Raw genomic sequence first — 22632 nt, 5'->3', positions numbered from 1 at the left:
AGCATACTGGGTGGTATTCTAGTGCTGTAAGCTGGGTAAACAGTGGGTAGCAGTGCCTTCCTCTATTTTACATGCTGGAGAGGGACATTCATATCTAACAAGCCCCAAATAAATGTGAAGTATGAAATATGGTTTGTACGAGGACTAAAAGAACAACAGGGAGAACATAATCTGAACTGGAAAGAACTGAAAGGGCTTTTCTCAAAAGCTAACAATGAACCTCAGCCCTGAAAGACAGAACCAACAAGATATGGAATTTGGGGAAGGGAATTCCAGGCATGGGAAACAGATCTGCAAGGAAACAGATCTGGTAGGGGGTGGGGGTGGGAAGCTCTTTAAACAAATAGAAAGAAAGTCACCATGTACATTGTGTGAAGGAGGGGAGAGTGACAAAGGCACGCGACAGGTCAGGAATTAAGATTTGCATAAAACTTATATAAAATATGGTGGAACACAAAGCAGAGTGAGGTGACCTAATTTATATATTTTAAAAATTCGCTCTGGCTGTTGTGAAGAGAAGGAGCTAAAGGGAAGCAAATGGGAATGGAAGTAAAGAAGAGATTCTGATGGGTTAGAATAGAACGCTGTTAGTGGAGATGCAGAGAAGCTAAACTAACTGAGAACTCTTAATGTGAAGGTGACGGAGAAAGAAGGGTCAAGGTCTACTTTCAGGTTTCCATTTGGATATAGAGGCGGCTGGAGATGCCATCTCCTGGACTGGGAACACTGGAGGAAGAACAGGATTGGTGGTGGGGGTGAGGTGAAGTGTGGAAGACAAGGGGGAGAAGATCAAGAGTTCATTACGAACATTGAGTCGGCAGTAGCTGTGAAATGTCTGAGTGCAGATGTCAGGTAGACTATAGGATATGAGTCAGAAGTTCAGGAAAGTGTTGGAGGCTACAGACACACTTGACTGTCACCAGCATATACAGGTCATGGGAAGCCATGGCTATAAAAGAATGTGAGGATATAAGAGAAGAGGGTTCAGATCAGAGACAAACACTCTAGCAACTGGTTTTACAGAGGTAGAGGAACAAGCAAAGGGAACCCAGCTGGAGAAGTCAGAGAGAATGAGGAAGAGAAAGAGAAGGGGAACCAGAAGAGGAGGCACCCAGAGGCCAAATGGTGGATGGGGAGAGGCAAGTATGAAGAAAAAGATTTGTCCCCAGTCTTGAATGCTGCCCAGGAAGTCTGATCGCAAGAGAACTAAAAAAATGCAGTAGGCTGGGCAGTACTTAGATGTTAAGAGACACACTTCTGATGGAATACTGGGGGTCTAAGCCGACCGTAATGGGGGCGATGGGTAATTAGGAACTGAGGAAGAGACCTCACAGCATAGCGGGAACACTGTTTGAAAAGCATGGCTACAATGAAGAGAAATGAGATATGGCAATAGCTGGAAGGCAGTTTATATTTAAATAATAATAAAACGTAAAAATAATGTTGATATGCTGGCAGTAACAGTCCAGTAAAGAGGGGAAGGCTGGGGGAGGGGGGTACAGGAGAGCTGACCTTGAGACAGTAGGATGGGATGACACCCACAGTATCTCCAAAGGCATCTCCATCTTTGAGGGGTGGAGAGAACCTTCCTTCATTGTGAAGGATAGGATACATCTGGTTTCTCAGGGAAGTGGGTGGTGAGGTCATCATAGTGGGAGGAAAACAGACCAGAGGTCTGAACAGAATAAAAGCGTGAAACAGCCATGTCTTAAACTAGTATAAGTTTATTTGAAAAATATAGTAATGCTGCCAAGTGGTATCGAGTCTCTCTTTGAGTTTGGTTGTCAAAATATGTATGACTAGATATGTCATCTAGTCCAGTCTATTTCCACTTCCCTTGTCCTTCTCTGGAAGCTCTAATCCAAAGCCAGTTTCTGCCACTTTTTATACCATGTGATGACAGACAATAATCCCACTTTCTAAGACCAACGAATCCCCTAACAGCTGCACAAGCCAGTCCTAAACTTCTAGCCCCCTCCGTCCCCTCTCCTATGCACAGCCTCTGTCAAGCTTACCAAAACAATAATAGGAAGGATGGAGGTGGCCTCCTTTCTTGTTTCTGCCCACCTCTCCTTCAGGTCCTCAGGAGTCCCACCTCTCCTTCAGGTCCTCAGAATATAACACAACTTTCCCTGGGAGATGGGATTAAGCTTTGACATGGCTTGCTTCACTTTTGTGTCTCATGCTAATGATAGAGACAAATAGAATTTGCAGGCCATGCCACGTGTGTGTTACACAACAATAAATAACTACATCCATGAGGAAGGTTCATGGAGAACATGATACCCATTCCTATGTCCCACAAGTTTTCCAGTATGATATAAAAATAAATACTAATAAGCACCCCAAACAAAGACTTCTAATACTTCCCACAATTTCTTGCTATACCCATGCTGAATTTTGAAAAAGCAGAATCAGCCTCTACTGCAGATCTAGACAATCAATCCTTTGACTTCATTTTGAGCTTTAAAAAAAAAAAAAAAAAAAAAAAAAACCAACAACCCAAATGGGTTTCTTAACTATTTCAAAGTCTGGAGCTAGAAGGAATGGACATAAAACTTAATGTGAAAAAGCTGTGTAGTTAATCTTGACAAGCAGGCAACCAAGAAATTGATGTGTAGCTGTTAGTCTGACATCAATTTCTGACAATATCACTTTGAGTTCATTCTCTGGCACCAAGATCAAATGCCCTTATTTATAGGGTCTCAAACAAAGAAGAGCCTAAAAAGGAGGCCACATTCAGTAGAAATCCTTTCCACATACTACCCACTAGAACTTACTCAAAGTGATTTTTTTTCTTTTTCTCAGCTTAGTGTAGAAGATGGTATACAAGGAAGAATGTGTTCAAGTTCATTTGCTTCTTCCCTCTGAAACTGGAATTTCATTTTTTAATTTTAGGCTTAGTTTAGCTGTAATTAACTCAGAATGTGAGAGAAGAGTGAGTAAAATATTTCCCAGGGGAAACAAATAGACAAACAAAAAAACCAACAACTACCCTGAATTCTAAAAATTGTAGGTAATTTTTCTCACTTTCCCTAGTAGATATCCACCAACATTCAGGTTGCGGCTGAAATGTATGTGTAAGACCTTTTTCAAGGTAAGTGTCAACTGTCTTTCATGGCTATTTTCCACTTGGCAGTGTGCGAGGATTCCCTGTCAACTCCACTTCATTTGTCAAAGAGCAGTGCTCTTGCATTGAAGACAATGGCAAGGCAAGACAGATGAGATGAATGGTTCCCATTCAAAGTTTTAATAAACAGAAAAATGAAAAGGAAAAAGGCAACCATATATGAATATGCTTAAGTCATCCCCATAGGATACCAGTGGTTAAGTTTAGCATGCTGAAAACAATCTTTAAAAAACACAGTGCAATCAGAAGAGCAGAAAGGCTGCTGGAAAAAAAGCAAGTCACTCATCTCAAGTAGATTTGGATGCCATGAATATCAGATCGAAAGTTCAATGGGCTCTACTCTCAGCATCCACAGCTCGGTCACTGACAGTTCTTTGCGAAGAACTTACCTCATCTTAAGGCTTTCCTCTAGAACCACTGTCTCCAGGAACATGACACACAAATCCAAAACCACGGCAATTCATACAACATTTAAATTTGACCAAATGGAATCACCATATTGCTCATAAACATTGCATTCGAATATACTTTTCCTTTACCTTGGTCTTTTCACCAACAATGTTCTTTTCCAGTTCTGCTATTTTCCGGTTTAGATGATCCAAAATTTCCTTCTCTTTCATGAGTTCAGTTGTTTCAGATTTTTGTTCTCCGTCCAAAAGAGCACATTCCATATCCAACTGAGGACACAAAACAAAGCTCAGAGGTGTTTCACCTTCAGAGAGATTCTCAACTGCCCACTTTAGAGGTGCATTTTTAACAACTACAAATTTCAAAAGGTACTATGGTATCAGTTGGACTGTGGGATCTAGAGAGCACCCTGGAGAGTCCAGGTGAGACTCAAAATTCCTATATAAGAAAGCCGGACAGCCCACAATGTATTTACTAAGAAATCTACCTATCATTTAATTTCTCTACTATAACTCCTTTTCTACTAACTTCTCCATAATATTTGACCTATTTGCTCAGATTCAGGCTCAAGCACAAACCATCTTGGGAGCAGCTGTGTCTGTCTTTGTTTGTCCACAGAGCATGGGAAGTGAAAATTACACCCGGCCCAGCATGCAAGTGATGCATTCTTAGCAATGCCAGCAGGAGGGACGTCCAGGGTCTGTGTATAAGATGACAGGTGAGCAGTCCCCTTCTACTTATAGCTATCTGCATCATCTGTGAGTATACACATGCTAGGCAGAAGCATTTGCTCCTACTTGCTCCGTGGAGAAAGTATGAAAATTACCCCTTTCTCCTATTATAGTAATAGACAATGTGTCTGTCTCCTCTCTGGTTTGCAAACCTCTAGAAAGCTAGTCTATGTTTGATTCATATATAAATCCCCCTATAGTACCAACATGATGTCCAGCTCATAGTAAGCATACTCAGGAAACTGTTGGATTTGAACTTGGACACCTCAGCTGACAGACAAATCTATAGCAAGTCGGAAAACACACACTAGTTAAGACAAAAAAAATTTTTTTAAGATTTTCCTTACTTATTAGGGACAGAGAGAGAGAGAGAGAGAGAGACAGACAGAGAGACATACAGACAGAGACAGAGAGAAAGAGGGAGAAGCAGACTCCATGCAGGGAGCCTGATGTGGGACTCGATCCTGGATCTCCTGGGGCTGAAGGCGGCGCTGAACCGCTGAGCCACCGGGGCTGCCCAAGACAAAATTGATTATATCCAAAGTACATCAAAAATGGCTTCCTATGTTTGACTCATCTGACTTAAGAAAAAAAAGATAAGGAAAAAGAAATTTTTTTTAAAAAAAGCTATTTTTACCCTATACAGGGTGCACTGAAAAAAATATTAATTCATTGTTGATTTCTATGTATTCTGCTTCGAAAGTCTATGCCTTAATAGGCAGTAATATTCTTAAGCTAGAGGAAAGTGAGAAACAAGGGAGGGGTAAAAAATCAACTCCTGGTTTATACCTCTCTGGAAGACTCATCCATCTGGTCATTTATGTCTTTGATTTTTTGTTCAAGTTCTTCGAGGTTATTTAGAATTGTTATCCGGGTCTCCTCCATTGCTGCCAACTCCTGAATCCTTTGTTCTTCATTTATACCCTCTGGGGTCTGCAATTAATCAACACAGAAAAGGGCTATTCACACCTCAATTCCAGAATCTCCCAATTTATAAACCAGTAGTAAGTCTCTTGTTTCAAAGTCTCCAGACCTCTTTGGATTCTAAAAGCATCCTGGTGATTGTTCAGTTGCAATTCTGCATTTTCCCACAAATCCGCAGCAGTAAGGTTTGTAAGTTACCTCATACAAATCAACTTAAACTCACCCATTCATATTCTTTTAAGAGGTTATATAGTTGAGGAAGTTGTGGTCCATAGAGATTGGAGCGACTTCTCTAAGATTATAGAGAAAGTTTGGCACAGCAAAGAACTAAAAGCTATACAAGACTTTTGACATCTTCCTCAAGAATCTCTTGGGTATGCTGCTACCTTCACTCCAAGCCCCATATTCTCTCCCATCTCTGAGTGAGCATAGCTCCTACAACAGTCTTCTGAATCTCTAGCCATCCTCCTGGGTCCCACTTCCTGGGTTTTCTGTGAATGAGTGCATTCATGTTTGTTTCCTTTCTAACACACTGTGGAAAAGTGGGTATAATGCTCTTGGCCCCTCTCACCACAATGTTCCATAAAGTGAAGAATCAGGACAATACAAGCCTTATTACTTTGGAGGTTCCCAAAATGAGTGAAAACTATACACTTAATATGAAGTTAACTCATGGTTCACTTCTTGTGTTTGCACATTACTTACTGTCTTTATCCTACAGAACCTTCTTCCTGTATAATGTTTAAGACACTACTGCGTGCTCGCTTCGGCAGCACATATACTAAGACACTACTGGGCCAATGGGCTTTTGGGACACAAAATAGGACACGGGTCATCATTCACAAAATCATTGCATAGAAAAAAAGCTTGAGTTCCTTGGCAAGGAACGAGAAAGTCAGGAAAGAAATTAAGTAAGAGAGAATAGACTTCCACCCCTGAACAGAGTTATGACAAATGCCCAGGGAAGAAAGGAATATTTAGGATCAGATACCAACCAAAATGAGACTGCCTATTGTTTTAAGAAGAGAGAACAGTGAATTCAAAATAGCCTCTTCTTTCAGGAATTCTTTCTAGAATTAGTTATTCTAGATATTGCCTTCTAGAGATCAGTCTTTCTGCAAGTCAAAGGATGCTGGGGTATTGGCACATTATTTATTCAGTTTTTATCTCTCCTTGAAAAAGATGTAATTTCTTTGCATTAGTAAGTTAACCATGAAATAATTTCATACTTGGACATTAAAAATAGCAGCCTGGATAAGTAAATTATTGAAGATTACTCATTAGTCAGGGCAAAGAAGATTCATATTAACCAAAGAGATCAATAAAATTTAGTATGCCTCACTAAGTTCATTTAATTTATTTAATGATCTTGAAAATAACGTCAAGAAGATAGCCAGCATGTGGCATTTCTTTATTCATATTCTTTATTCTTTATCCTACTTCACTGCGCCTTAAGGAGATTAAACAATTGAGATGTCACAGGATCTCAGGTTGATTAGCAGAAGTACGCAGGCCTTCTAAACTCTGACATTTAGACTTTTAATTGCCGTCTTATATGCAGTATCTTACCAATTAATAAAACAACCGCTGACTTTTTTATCACAGACAATGAATCCCATTGTCTTAATGCTCAGGTGCCCGTTTTAGGGCGTGAGGAAGGCCTGTAAGAGTGAATGGCATTCCAAAACCACTGACGTGTCATCCTAGCAGGAAAGCCTCAAGAAGGCCAGTATCCTGTTGAGCTAACATTTCATATTAGGTTTCAACTGCCAACATGGTTTAAAAATATCTCTCTCACTTGTGGAAGTAAAGCATTAAGACAAAACAAAAGCTGAACAATTTGCAAAACCCTACACCTTCCAAACAAGTAGAAGGTGAAGAAAGGTGACAGTGGTGATTATAAATGTCTAGCTCAGTTTCTTTCTTCCTTTCTTTTGAAGATTTTATTTATTTATTTATTTATTTATTTATTTATTTATTTATTTATTTTAGAGAGAGAGAGATTGCTTGTGCCCCCATGCCCATGAGTGGGGGGAGGTGCAGAGGGAGAGGGACAAGCAGACTCCACACTGAGCATGGAGCCCATCTCGGCATTGGATCTCACGACCCTGAGATCATGGCCTGAGCTGAAATCAAGAGTCAGAACTCAACCGACTGAGCCACCCAGGCACTCCTAACTCAAAGTTTCTAAAAACTTGATCACAGTAGGCATATTTGATTATAGACTATTTGAGAGGCTGTTTATAGCAATCGATGCTATGTAGGAAATGGTTCTTCTTTGTTATTTATAAAGAGCAAGATCTTCTAAAGAGATTCTAAAATGCTAAATGGTCTATAATGGAGTGGGATGAGAATATTGTTTACACATGTATGAGGATCCCCAAATATGCCATGGCACCTGATCTCCACAAAGAAAAGGGGAGAGACAGTAGGAACAGGAAACTTTTTATCTACTTTTTTCCCCTCAAATATCTTCTTGGAAACTCCTTGCAATCAGAGGAAGTTGCAATGTGTGCAAGTGTGAGGGCAATCCAGCGGAGAATGATTACTCAGAGAGAAGAGGGGAAAAGTTCTCAAGGAAAAGAACTTTTTTTTTTTTTCAAATAACTATATGAAGTAATGGATGTTAGTTAAATTAAATGTGGTAATCATTTCACAATATTTGTAAGTAAGGTCACAATGCTGTACGTAAAGGTACACAGCACTGTCTGTGTTGCTTACATCCCAACGCTACAGGAAAAAAGAGAGAAGAGTGAGGTACTCTCAGCTTTCATCTCAGGTGGCAGAAGACGGGGTTCACAAAAGCCAATTAAAATTATCACATTTTCGGGAGCCTGAGTGGCTCAGTCAGTTAAGCATCTGACTGCTGGTTTTGGCTCAGGTGGTGATCTCAGGGTCATGAGATCGAGCCCTGTGTTGGGCTCTGTGCTCAGTGGGATGTTTGCTGGAGATTTTCTCTCCCTCTCCCTCCCACTACACTCTCACTCCTTCTAAAATAAATAAATGTTTAAAAAATAATAGAATAGAATAGAATAGAATAGAATAGAATAAGCATATTTCCAAGGTCATCTGTATCTGTAAATGTTAGATAAAACAAGTTCCAGAATGCTAAACCTCAAGTTTCCTAAAAACCATTAAAATCTTTGCTTCCTTAAATCAGCTTAGAGTGTTTGTCACATTCCTTTCTTCTCTATTGATCCTTAGATCAATTAATAATGGACTCTGTTCTTTGCTAAGGAAATAATTGAGTCAGCAGATTACTAAGAAGGAAAGCATCCAAAACAAATGGTCAGGACTTAATAAAACACTCTCCTATCGGTCCTAAGGTAACATATATCTGTCTCCAAAAAGTCATAAATGCAAACCTCCATCCTTGGAATGCATCCCCCTCCCTCACTCTCTGCCTAAGCTGTTGCGTGGTAACCAGAGGTGCCTTTGACATTTCCTGTCTCTAAAGGATGCACAGTCTTATATGTCTTGCTGCAACAGAGGCTGCTCTAAGCTTCAGAGGCCTCCTTTTCCACAAAAGCATATTTGAGCAATTAAAAACATCTGCCATCATCTGCCCATTTACACACCAGCGGCTCTTGTCTCAGGCCTCTTCAGGAAGAAACCTGCCTCCCAAAAGATTGTCCTTAAAGAGAGACACACAGCTCACTGCTTAAACAAACATCATGGCAGCTGCCCATGATGGAAGAAATGGAAAAGGGTTTTAAATGAAAAGGAAGCCAAGGACTTCAAAGGAAGCCTCATGGCTGCTGAAAACAGCTCAAGTTTTCAAACGGCGGGTCATTTACTTCGCCTGAACACAAACAACTTTTGATTCCGCCCCCCATCCTAGATTCTAACAGTTACAACTTTCTGGCAGTAGAAACAAATGTCCTATTCAGAAGTATTCTCCATTGAGAATGAGTAAGGTCAACGTGGTCATTAGGAGAAAGAAGGACTGGACGTTTCTGAGTCCTGATGTCGATGATGGGAGAACTCAGAAGGCAGACACAGACGTCTTCCAAGGAACATGGAGTGAAAAAGTCAAAACCAACACACAAACTCCTCCTGAATAATACTCCAGGTGATAATAAACTAACGTCAGAATTTAGCACCATGATAAGGTCTTTCTCTTAATCAGTTTGTGTCCTCCTCCTACAACAAAAACTTAACTAATGTATCTTTTGGTGGTTTTGATTCTTTGGGTATAATTGCCAAGAATCTCAGAATGGAACTTCATGGTCAGAGTTACTTACTTACTTAATTAATCCTGTTTATTTAAATAAATAAATTATTGTGATTATGGTGTCTGTTTTCCCCCTCCTAATTACTATTTTTGGTGTTAATTTTATCTCAATAAAATTTATGTCTTCTTGCAGCTCTCTTAAATCCTTTCTAGATAAGGGGAAAAAGAATTTTTATTTTAATCTCATAGAAAAAAGATTCCTGGGGCGTCTGGATGACTTAGTCAGTTAAGCATCTGACTCTTGATCTCTTGATTTTGGTTTAGGTCATGATCTCAGGGTTGTGAGATCAAGCCCTGCACTGGGCTCTGAGCTGGGCATGGAGCCTGGTTAAGATTGTCTCTCTCCCCTCCCTCTGCCTTCCAGTCACATACTTGCATGCCTGCACACACTCTGTCTCAAAAAAAAAATTATTTTTTCACACACAGGTGAAAAAAGTAACATCAAAAGATTATCCTTCAATTCCATTTAAGAAATCCTCAAATTTGAAGGACATTTTGAAATTATACAACCAGAAGACTAAGCAATAATTATAACCACATATGAATCTTAAACTCCTATACCTCTAAAAAATATCACAAGTAAAGTCAAGGGGAAGACCGCTCATGATAAAAGCTACTTTCCTTATAGGCAGTTCATATTACTTAGTAAAAACAAGATAAGAAGATTTTTAAAAATGGGTGAAGAACATGAACAAGTGGGTCAAAAATACAAATCAACAACTGAAAATATGAAAACGTGCATAATTAAAGAGAAGCAAATTAAACACATATTAACTTAGCATATTAAAAAATTATGATAATATACAGCCTTGGCCAAGTGAATGGAGAACAAGGTGTGCTCATAAACTGTTAGTGCAAGTGTCACCTGGAAATGTATAATCTTCCCAGAGTATAATTAGGAAATATTGGAATAATATTTCCAATATTTAATAATATAAATATTCAATATTCTTATTAATTTATATTCCAATATAAATATTGGAATAATATTGAAATATTTGGAAAAATGAATAATATAAAAACCCTTTGATTCAGCAACTCCAATTTTAGTAAATGATCTTGCAGATACATTTGCACAGTTATTTGCTGCCTATAGATTTTATTAGTAAAAAAAAAAACTAGGGACAGTTTACATAGTATTTCCAAACAACAGAATACTAGTCAGCTATTAAAAAGAATGAGGCAGAGCTGTGTATACTAAAATGCAAAGATGTTCAGATATTTAGTGAGGAAAAGAAAAAGAGCAGAACACTGCATGTTTAGATATGTGTGTGTGTGCATAGAACACATAGCCATATACGCACAGAAATATTAAGAGGGCAGGTAAGACACTTTGTGTTTATTTCTCAGGTGTACAACTGGGAGGGGGCAGAGAGAAAGAAGAGAAACTTCTTTCTTTTGACTTTTCTGTACAGCTACAGTTTTTTCTGGGGCACCTTTGTTACTTTATGGTAAACACCCTAATTTGCTGCACCTGTTTAGCTAATGACCTCTTAAATCGAAGCTTCACTGAGAACATTTTGGAAAGCAAGTAAAGGTAAAACCTCTAGTCTCTAGGCCAATAAGCCCCACGTCCTAAATCCTGGTCTTTTTGCTTTGTCGCCTTTACCTTTGGTAGGATACTAAGGTAAGCAGACTCGCTGGAAGTTTTCAGAAAGGCTGACGTGAAGTCCCTGAGCAGGTCATCATTCCTGATGCTCCTGGGGGAGAGGAGGCTGGCACTGCTCTGACCGATGCTCCCAAAGACCGGCAAGTCGGCGTCATGGAGAGAAGCCTTCTGGTGGCACCTGTACCTGGCGTCAGGGCTCACCACGGCTTCTTCAAACACGGACTCCTCGTCCGACAGCTGCAGCTTCTCAAGCTCCTTATTGATCTTCTGCACATCTGCCACGGAGGTGCCCGTGGACAAGCGGCTGTCGGGCTTCGTGTATTCAGCACATAGACTGAGGATGGTCTCCAGACGCTGTCTCTCCTAGAACGCAGAAGAGGGGAAGGTCAGGGAGTGTGAGGACACACACAATCACGAATAAAAAGATTGGAGAGGCTGGGACCACTGGCGATTTCATCCCACAGGTCAACCCACAGACGGCAGGCCGGTGATGAGTGTCCATCATCTCTCTTGGGTGCGTTTAAGGATCTATATGAAACCCAGGTGAAAAAGGCCTGATTTTCTTCCCAAACTCAATTCTGGCCGTCCTCTCTCCTTGAATGTCCCATTGCTGATCCTACCATGTGGCAGCCCTCGGGAAGCCTTTTCTTGATATTTATCATTTCTCTGAACACTTCAAAGGTTTTTCTTCAATCTCCTTTTTAAAATATCTTCCCTCCCCTTTCCTTCTCTACCTCTCTGCCTCCAACATACCTAGTTCCTTCATCACTATTGACTTCACAGTTGAGATTAAAGTTAATTCTCTAGCACCCTAGAGATACAGACATGAAAGAAAAATGCTAAAGAATCTTCTAATATAAAAAACATTTCTCCTTGAATTTTTTCAATATTTTATTTGACAGGCCTCAAAATTTTCAATACTTTTCTTATTTCTTGTCACGAGATAAAGGTCTTTTCCATCAACTTCTCACATGAGTAATTAAAATTATGAAGAAGTAGAAATGTTGCATAAAAATGAAAAACTTTTCATGTCATGTCCAGATAGAAAGACATCAATGTATTTCAGATTCTGAGATCATTTTGATTCATTTAACTGGAAAATAAAATGATAATTCATGAGGCAGCCCGGGTGGCTCAGCGGTTTAGCACCGCCTTCAGCCCAGGGCCTGATCCTGGAAACCCCGGGGGTCGAGTCCCGCATTGGGCTCCCTGCATGGAGCCTGCTTCTCCCTCTGCCTGTGTCTCTGCCTCTCTCTGTGTGTGTCTCATGAATAAATAAATAAAATCTTTTTTAAAAAAATGATAATTCATTGGTGTTCAATTTGCCAACATACAGAATAACACCCAGTGTTTATTATTAAAAATAAATAAATAAAATAAATTAAAATAAAATCCTTATAAACTCTCAAAAAATGATAATTCATTTGCTTAAAAAAATCAGTATATAGGCCACTGATGTCTATAAAGGTATGAGTTACTGGCACTTCACGAAGCACCCCATACAAAACAAGTGGATATTTATGGTTTTGACTTTAGTAAATTCACTATATATTTGTGAGCAAAGGATATAATTTATGAAATGTTTAGCCTAAGCCCTGACAGCACTATTTGGAGTGGGGAACCTTAACATCTCTGCCTCTCACATTAATCCCAAGGCCAAAGTGAAAGAAAAATACTAAAATAACAAAACAATCTGTTGTGATGACAACTACCACATTGAAAAGAGAATTTAAAAGCCATCCATAGAAAAACATTTTCCAAACTGGTTAGTAGTAACAAAATAGAAAATTTTAAAGTAGCACTGGGGTGCTGTTTTCAATTTCTAATTGTAGCTGATTTGTAAAGACAAAATTCTGAAGGCAGTCAGTTGAAGGACTATCCAACAGCAAAGTTAAATAGAAACAGACCAACACGGTTCCCTGGCTTCCATAAATAGACTAATTAAATGACAAGATAGAAGTCACTTAAGTTGTATCTGACTTTTCTATGCCCCCCTCACCCCTGCAAACACAATAGCTTGATCAAAAGGACTAATTCCACTGGTTCCTGTAAGCCCCCACCTCCTGTTCACTGCCTGAACTTCTGGCCTCCAGCTGCAGCTCCGTCCTCATGGCCTCGTCCCACAGCAGACACTCATAGCTGCAAACCTCATCCCACGCCTTCTGCACCCTGTCCATCCAGGAGCCCCGGTGCCTATTTATCTTCACAGCTGCCGCCAGCTGCCAAGTCCTACCCACCTCAGCTTTATGGGGAGGGAGTGGGGGGGGGGGCACACAGCATTCACTGCCTTATTTTAAACTTCACCAAGGATAGAGATAAGTTTACATGGGAAAATGCAAAAACCACCTGAAAGGGCAGGTGTAAGGAGGGGGACAGGAGCAGGATGTTACATTTTACCCCTTCTCAACAGCATCTGCATTAGAAGCTAATGCTAATCTCCAAAGGAAAGTTCTCTTTCTGCCATTTAGGGGACTTAAATTGAAGCCTCTAAACTCCATCTTTACTGACCCTTAGAGATCACAGCATGTATACATTGCCCTGGACATTAGCTACACGTGGGATTATCTGAAGGTTGTCAATTCCCACTTACCAGGGCTTCGGGGAACAGTGTGGAACCACGGAAGGTACTTACGTCTAGCCTGTTATACACAGCCAAATTCCTCCCACATCCCTTTCCCAAAATAGTTTCTTCTGCTGCCAGTGCTATTGCTTAATTCCACAGGGAATAAATGATCCCAGCCTGAAGATGAATGCTATTTCAGACAGTGAAATGCAGTATTCAAAGGCTTGTGCACAGGAAGTGTGGTCTACTGGTATGTGCTTCTCTCTATTCTTATCACCCCATTCACAGCCAATCTGTCCAGGCATGAATCACACATACAAGCAGCACTGCTGCCCGTGAGTCTCAAAGAAATCCAGCCTGCGTGGAGACACATTGGCCCCATAAAAGCTGCACCAAAGAAAAATAAACTGATGTCGAGAAGTGCGTCAGAAGAAAGTCTGCAAGGTATTTCAGAGAGCACTATATGAAGCCTTTTAAGGAAAACTCTGTACAGCATGTACTCTCATAAAATAATTCTCCCCTGAGCCCTCTTCACTCTAGAGTCTTGTTGCTTCCCATCCATCACTCCGCTATTCCTCACTCTAGGAGGCCTAAAATCAGGGTGGCGATTCCAGACCAGGACACCTTTGAGGACCAAACAGGGCACTATTAATAATGATGGTGGAACATCCAACACCAACGGAGACCGGCAAACTCAGATGTACCACACCCTACCTAAAACTCCATTTCATCTGGCGCTTCACCTGGCGACCTACCAAGCTTCGATTCCTGTCCACCTCTCCCAGCCAGCATTCTGCTGTGTGTTCTTTAGAAAAGCCACCAGCACACAGCCTATGCATCTAAACAGCACAAAACATTGGTGTTACGGGCTTGGAAAGTAGGTCGTTTGAATCAAATTATTTTAAATACTTTTGTTATCTCCCTGTTTTCCCTTTTCTCCTCTCCATATATCACATATATCAAAGAAAGCTTCAAGAGGACATGAGATCTTAAAATATAAGCCTGAAGAAAATGGTTGTGCGATTCTTTCCCTTAGCATTTAAAAAAAAAAAAAAGAAAGAAAAGAAAGAAAGAAAAAAAAAAAAAAGCTGCAGACTATGTTTTGACCTCAGGGATTTCTTTCCTTTTTAGAGGAATGTATCTGGCATTGCCTCACTGCAGTTCACAGCTCTCGGTCAGGGATCTCATCCATCCCCCAAATCCACCCATCCCCTGGTAGCCAAGAGCAGTCAGTCTGGACCACGGCACTATAAATGTAGTGCAGAAATAAATTATACAGAAAACCAGTTGTCAATACCCAAACACAGTGGAAATCTTTGTTAAACTCCTTCTGTTCTAATTAACTATATTGGGTCACTTGCTATGTAAAAGAAAAGGGTCAACTTTTAATGGCTAGAAATAATTTAGTTGAAAGAAAGTATTTTTTTCATAAGAGGACTTGCTGTAACTGCTAACTATGACCTTCTTCTCTCTCCTGTTCACCCTAGAGATTCAATATCTCCATTATCACCAGTTCATCAAAGATCTATTAAGTTACTCTCAGGCCATTGATGTGCTGGAGACACAAAGACAGAGGACAGCATTTCTACCCTTACATCTTTAGTGGGAGGTACAAACAGTCAAAGAGAATAGTGCAAACAGATTTATAGAAAACCAGTAGATTCACATAGAAGGAAGTAGTAGACAAAAATTACAGAAAGACAAATTTGAGTTGAGACTCCGGGATAAATATGAGTCTGTGTGGCCTGTTGGCCAGTGGGGTGGGCTTGGCATTTCTATAAAGGAACCACATAAGCAAAGGCATAGAGCATGGACCAATAGAATATATTTGGGGATAAGCACCTCCTGCGGGGCTAGAAAGATGGGGTTCTTTGGAGGAAGAGGGACGAGGTACATGCAGAGAACCAAGTCAACTTTCTTTCTCTGTATTTCAGGACTTAGGAGATCCCAATAACCATAAATTAAAAACTAGCAAGAGTCAGAGACCCTGGTCAGAAACTAGCAAGAGTGGATGGTAGAATGAGACAGAGCTGATGGCAAGTAAGCAGAATTTCCAGGATTCCATGAGCAAATTCTGATGTCTCATTTAAGTAGGACAATGAGGAAGAAAAACAGAAGCAATGCTTAAAAGACTTTTATGTGAGTCTATTTGTTTTTAGAGATAAATCCCTAAAATTTATCGTTGGGGTAGCAACGAGGGCTATTATGATCAGTTCTCATCTTTCTGAACGCAGGGTACAGCGGTTTTTCAATTTCCTCAAATCCTAAACTAGCTATGACTGTCCAACTTGCACTGGCCACTGAAGGGTGAGAAGCAATGTGTGTCTGTGTGTCACTTCTGCCTGGGTGGCCAACGAGCGATTCATTACCAGTCTTGCCTTGCCATGGCAGAGTGACACTGCAGATGGTGCTGGCTCCATGAGCCTGGACACCGAGCAAGGAAATGGGGAGCAGAGGCTTCATTCAACCCATGCTGGCCATGGAGACTGAAGGAGAAATAGACCTATGCTGTTTCAAGCCTGAGATAATTTTTTATTTTGTTTTCTCTGCATAAGTCCATTATGATTGATAAGCCTTGCTTAATTCCTAGCAGGTAATGAGCCCAAAAGCTGGAGACCAGAGCCTCAGAGATCCTACTGAAGGCAGCTCATTTATTTACTGTATAATAAAGAATTTGGCCTTGCCCAAAGAGAGGTCTGGCCTTCACTGTTGCCTTCTGGAAGGTAATCTATGTCATCCCTGACAGGATTGTCTTTGTTTAGGACAAAGTTGGGCACTCCTGATGATAACCAGTCTCGGGGTGATGGCTGGCCACTCCAGAGAGACAACCATGTGATTTTTGTGTAGGGGACTGGGGATCTTGTGGGATCAGTCAAACGTAGAGATGAGATTAACCAAATGGACAGTCAGGCCCACATGATGAAGTCCCAAAAAATACTCCGGACACTGAAGCTCAGGAGGTCCTCCCTGGTTGCCAACACTCTCTAGGTATTGTCGCACACCAACGTAGGTAGAATAACACGCCCTGACTCCACAGGGAGAGAGCAGTGGAAGCTCTGCATCTGGAACCTCCTGACTCTGCCCTCTGCTTCTCTTCTCTTGGCTGATTTTTATCTTAGCCCTTCCCTGTAATAAACAGTAGTCTTGTCTGTAATGGCTTTCAGTGCGTTCTATAATCTTATTCTAGTGAATTCATGAACCTGGAGGTGGTTTCTGGGAACTCTCTGAACTTGTGCTTGATGTCAGAAGAGACGATGGTCTTATGCGGAGACAGTGCCCTATAACCTTGTAACCGGCTTCATGTTTATCCAAATATTACTTAGTACTATTTTTATCAGTTTAGGACAACTGAGCTGATTAAGAAATTGTATATATAAGTAAGGAGTTTGTATTTTTTTGGTTTTACAAATAATCTTCATAAAAGTCAGTTTAATGTCTAGCCAAGCACAGTTTATTTTATAGTCTACCTGGGAAGTCTACCTTCAGACCTGTAATCAGGGAAGTGCTTTCTTCTTGCCATCCATTGGTTAAAGAGCATGTGCGTGAGAACCCTCCACCAGAAAGTTGCACTAGGAAGAGGCCCATCTGACAAATGAAACAGCAATGGCTTTGTGTGACTGTGTCTGTTCCAGAGGCAACTGCAAGTCATCTGAAGAGTTACTGAATAACGTGGCAGTTACAAATTGATCAATAGGCATTTGTTATGCGCAGATTATTAGGATTTTGTACCACATGTACGTATTCTGGCTCCACGATCATGGATAGCCAGATCCTGAGGGAGAGTAAGGCACATGCAGATAACCAGGACACTGTTTACCACTCACTGATTTTTTTTCAGTACCTGCTCTCAAATACAGTCAATATACTCTGAAACACAAACACACCGCCTAAAGAGGTCAAGGCCATCCTGCTCAATGCCCTACACTTCCCTCCTCTACCTCTTTTTATATAGCCGGTCCTACTTTCTTCAATGTGCCGTAGTGGCTAAGAGCTGAACTCTGGAGCCAGATTATATATATATGAATATGTATATATATACATATATGAAATGGCTTCTCGAACACAGGGAATACAATGTAAGTGTTAGCACACGTATCTAAGGACGGTCCCTCAGTCTTTCCAAAGTGAAACCTTTGCCCGTCTCACTGCATCCATATTCCCTGCCACTGTCCTTGTGGTTTTGTTTCACCAATTTTCCCTGCTCCTATGCACTCATGTCCTCTCTTAAATCCTTCGGCTCTATCTGCAAATGTATTCAAGTCCTCTCCTTCTCCCCCACGCCCCCACCGCCAAACAATAAATGATCCTCATAGGATTACCTAGTAGATTTACTATTCCATTTCCTTACTTCCCTTCACACCTCCACATACTCCCAATCTCAAAGACATCGCCAAAGCTCAACATTCCACTTCCCATCATTCCAAACCCTTGGTAATCTAGAACAGTGTATGTATCTTGCCTTTGTGTGGACTAGACACTCTAAATAGAGAAGGGCCACCTCTCACTTCTCCAGGATTACTATGAGTAAAGTGAGTAGAAAGGAGAAGCACTTTGAAGTTAAGATATCAGGAGTCCAACAGGAAAGCGCAGTGCTTCTCTCTGTAACCATGTATTGGAAGGATTTGTGGGTAAATTGACTTCTTTCTCCCACAGAACCACTGGGCTTTCAGAGCAGAATCTGTGTCTAAGTTGATTAAGTGGAAAGAACAAAGAGTTGGATTTGAAGTTCTGGCACTTACCAGACCTATAACATTGAAGTTTTTATCAGGTTCAACTTTTTGAGTTTCTATAACCTGGTCTGTAAAAAGGAGACAATAAGAACAGCAACTGCTCTAGGGTTTTTGAGAGAAATCAATAAAGGACTGTGTGTGTCTGAGAACGTTTTACTATAAAGTCTAAGTTGCTGCCTGTCACAAGGTCAGTATTTGTTATTAATGATTAGAAATTGGCTTCCATTAAAAATTGGAAGTGAAATTGATAACTGTCTAATGGATCCTAGGGAGCCATCATTAATACAGCAGTCCCCCCTTATGTGAAGGGGATATGTTTCAAGAACCCCAGTGTGTATCTGAGACCACAGCTAGTGCTAAACTGTATATACACTCTGGCTGTTTTCTACGCATACATGCCTATGATAGAGTTTAACGTATAAAGTAGGCACAGTAAGAGATTAACAGCAATCACCAATAATAAAATAGAACGGTATAACAATATACTGTGATAAAAATACAGATGTGGTCTGTCTCTTTTTTTCTCTCAAAAGATCTTATTGTACTGTACCCACCTTTCCTATGATGACGTGAGGTGATTAAATGCTTAGATGACAAGATGAAGTGAATGGCATAGGTACTGTGCCCTAGTGTTAGGCTACTACCGATCTTCTGACAGGTAGGTCGGAAAAAGGATCGCCTGCTTCTAGACCAAGGTTGACAGAGGGTAACTAAAACCAGGAGAGGCAATACTGCAGGGGAGGGGGGACTACTGTACTAGTTAACAAGCAAACCTAAAAGCCAAATCCAATTCCTTTCAGGGAAAGGCAATACAGGAAAAATATGTTATGCAATCAAATGTCTCTCTAAAAAATTCACAGGTCTGTGGGGCTCTTTGGCCAGTCTGTCCCAAATTCCCTCCCTGTGGTGCATCACGTGCCTGAGCTTCTGGCAACGGAGCTCTGCCCAGTTGCCATAGTAACCCAAGGAGGAAAAAAATCTTTTCACTCCCTCACTGTCCTTTGTCCCTCTGGTCCCACCATTACAGAGAAACATACATTCCCCATAGCACATTAAGTCCAGCGAAGTAACATCTAGAAAGAACTACCCTCCAAAAAAAATCCATGCTCCTCTTCATGCACACACTTCATCCTTGACATAAAACCCAGGTTTCTATTTCACATTGCTTCTGGCTCCACCTTACATTCCTGGGATCACCAGTATGCCTGCCCCATGAGGACTCACATCGTTCACATACCTGAGGAACCTACCATATCCTGTCTTTGCTCATACTTGAAGAAACTCGATTCTTTTAATCTCATGTCATAAAGCAATCCCTCACATTCCAGATTATTATAATTATTATTACTTACTAGTGTGTCAACATCTCCCTTATTTTTTTTTCAACATCTCCCTTAAAGCTACTTGCCCTGACTGCTATTTTTCTCTGTGTCCCTATTTTAGAAGCTTCTGATTAAGAAATATATATATGTATAAAATTAGTATATATTAAGTTACTAATATATTTACTAAATATATCTGATTATTGACATATCTAATAATCCAGTGATATGAAATATGTTATATAATTATGTAAATTACATATAATACATATATATGCTGGGGTAATGTTTATTTTTATCTTCACTTACATCGAACATGTCCTAAAATACTATCAGCTTGACTTCATTGATCCTGTTACTTCTTAGACCAGGAATGTTTTCTTCAACTCACTTTTTTTGCCTCCAGTTATTTCTTGAATTTTTTGTGAGGCCGACTCAAGTTAATCTCTCACTGTGATGACCATCTATCTCAGTTCTGCTGTATTTTGGTCCTTTTCCTGATGACTTTCTGCATTGCTTTCCTATTAAAAATCAATTGGCAGGCATACAAGTGATGAAAAGTTTTATTTTCATAAGATATCAGGGTTGAGGTGAACTATTCTTAAAATATTAGTCGATATCACTTCAAAGAAAGTGCCGATTATGAATGACTCCATAACATTATTGTCTTGACTCAGATAACTAAAGGGGGAAAATAATGCACTTCTCCCTACAGACTGAAAAGCACTGGTTATAAAGAAAGGAAATTCATGTCATCAGTGTAATCATAATTTCCACATAGTGTCTAAAGAAGTATGCCAATTATTTTTCCTCTCACATGGACAGTGTGTCAGAAGAATATCTACAAGCTGCCTAAGCCCCTTCTGTTAAAAAAAATTTGTGCTATTGCTGCACACCATTAAAGAAAACACCACAAAAATCTAACATACTGTCATTCATTTACATTTTCACCTTGGTTTAACCAAGTTCCATGGAATCTGTTTCCCTGGAAGGATCAAAATTTATAAAATGCAATCCACTGAGATACTTTTAGAATTTTATTTTGTTCAATCAAAATCAGTGCATGACAGGTACCACAACTATATCTTCACACTGGAAAACCCAACCTAAAAAAATAAGGAACTCTTCTAATGCCACAAAGAAGTTCCTAGAGTAAGAAAGTAGGAAGATCTAACGTGAAAACTAACGTGGACTATTACACACCAACTGAAAGGTTTGTAATGCAGCTACTTATGAGAGAGATACTGCATGGAAAATACTATGTGCTAAAATTCAAAAAAAGCATGCTACAGTTTTATACACAGAGATGCAAAATAAACAGTGACAAGTCTTCTTTCCCTCTGTGAGATGTTACGAAAGTAACTACATTTTCCTTTCTCCCAGAACAACTTTGAAAAGTATAATCTCTGCCTAACATGATTTAGGCCTTGGCCTTCATGATCTAATGGGAAAGACAGACTTTCTATATTCTGGCTCTCTTCTTCTGTAATCAAAATGAAGGAATAATACATGTATGAGAAACTTATTCCTTTTTCTCCTACCATTTTATTAAAATTGTCTTTTCTCAAAACCCAAATTACAATCCCAGAACTGGGCTATGGTCTTAGCAATTTTGAATGAGAAACATCAATTTTTCCAAACCAAAATTCTTCAACAGAACACACCCCCACAAAAAGATTTCCTCCTTGAGATCAATTAGACTTCACCAGAGCAAAGCTCTTGGCTGTTCTGAACTTAAAAAAAAAAAAAAAAAAAAAACTAATCTCCCTGACTTTTGCTTCTGGGAAGATGGAGTGGAAGTATTTTCCCCTATTCCTCCCTCCAAGTATAACTAAGAACCCTGAACACATCATATATAAGACAAATGTACAAAGCCCAGAAGATAGGGAAAAGGCAGCAGATTAGCTGGGCACCTAGGGACCCAGAAATGAGTTCCCTGAGATTTCCTTTTCCTCATGTCTTCCAGATTTGGAGCTGGAGAGAAGGTAATGACATGCAACAATCTGGCTCAGTCTCCAAAGAATTATGTGGAGAGGAAGAAACCAAACTCGAAGCATATGATTACATGTATGTAACATTCCTACAATGATAAGACTAGAGCTATGGAGAACAGAAGAGCGGACGCCCGGGGTTAAGGAGGAGCAGAGGGTAGGAGGAAGGTGGGAGAGGCTGTAGAAGGCCCACAGGACAGACCCTTGTTGTGATCCATCTGGTCTGTATCTGGACTGTATCAATGTCAATACATTGGTTGTGATATTACAACGATAGTTTCCCAAATGTTAGCATTAGAGGAAACTGGATAAAGAGTACATAGGATCTCTCTGAATTGTTTCTTATAATTGCATGTAAATCTACGATTACCTCACCATAAAGAGATTAACTTTTCTGCTAGTGACTTCTAGTATATCCTAATCTGCAACTGAAACGGCTGACAAAGTCCCACCAAGGAAAAAGTGGTATGTTTCTATTGTAATACTTGTACCCTAATTTTTTTTTGGAAAAACTAATTACAAACTTTAAAAGTATTCTTCAGAGCAGATATTCCCATAAACTTTTCTAGAACTGGAGAAGAAAAATTCACATTATGGTGAGCTGGCACAGGGATCTCTGGGTGGCTCAGTGGTTGAGCGTCTGCCTTTGGCTCAAGGTGTGATCCCAGGGTCTGGGATCGAGTCCTGTGTCAGGCTCCTTGCAGGGAGCCTGCTTCTCCCTCTACTTATGTATCTGCCTCTCTCTGTGACTCTCATGAATAAATAAATAAAATCTAAAAAAATAAAAAATAAAACAAAAATAAAACAAAACAAACAAACAAAAACAATGAACCGGCACAGTCACCAAACATATTAGAGGATGAAAAATTTTTTAAAAGGTCAATCAATAAATGGCTTTTAACTGAGACAATTTAACAACTAATATGGGGATCATTTTTCTATGAGAATCGCTAGTCGTCCCACATTACCCTGTTGGTACTGACATACTAT

General features: G+C 40.0%; 1 protein-coding gene across 26 annotated transcripts in view; it reads right to left on the bottom strand.

The window, feature by feature from the left end:
- Positions 1–22632, bottom strand: part of PHLDB2 (pleckstrin homology like domain family B member 2) — a 217835-nt gene that overhangs the window by 52461 nt on the left and 142742 nt on the right. For all 26 annotated transcript variants that reach the window (XM_049105425.1, XM_049105427.1, XM_049105426.1 and 23 more), the window contains 3 exons: positions 11037–11399; positions 5059–5202; positions 3670–3807 (listed from right to left, as the gene is read on the bottom strand). In XM_049105425.1, coding sequence (XP_048961382.1) covers positions 3670–3807; positions 5059–5202; positions 11037–11399 — 645 coding nt within the window. The remainder of the gene's footprint in view (positions 1–3669; positions 3808–5058; positions 5203–11036; positions 11400–22632) is intronic.

The sequence above is a fragment of the Canis lupus genome, chromosome 33 (genome assembly GCF_003254725.2).
Source record: "Canis lupus dingo isolate Sandy chromosome 33, ASM325472v2, whole genome shotgun sequence".
Classification (NCBI taxonomy): domain Eukaryota; kingdom Metazoa; phylum Chordata; class Mammalia; order Carnivora; family Canidae; genus Canis; species Canis lupus.
Note: the sequence above shows the minus strand (reverse complement) of the source record. Positions and strands in the feature narration are given on the sequence as shown.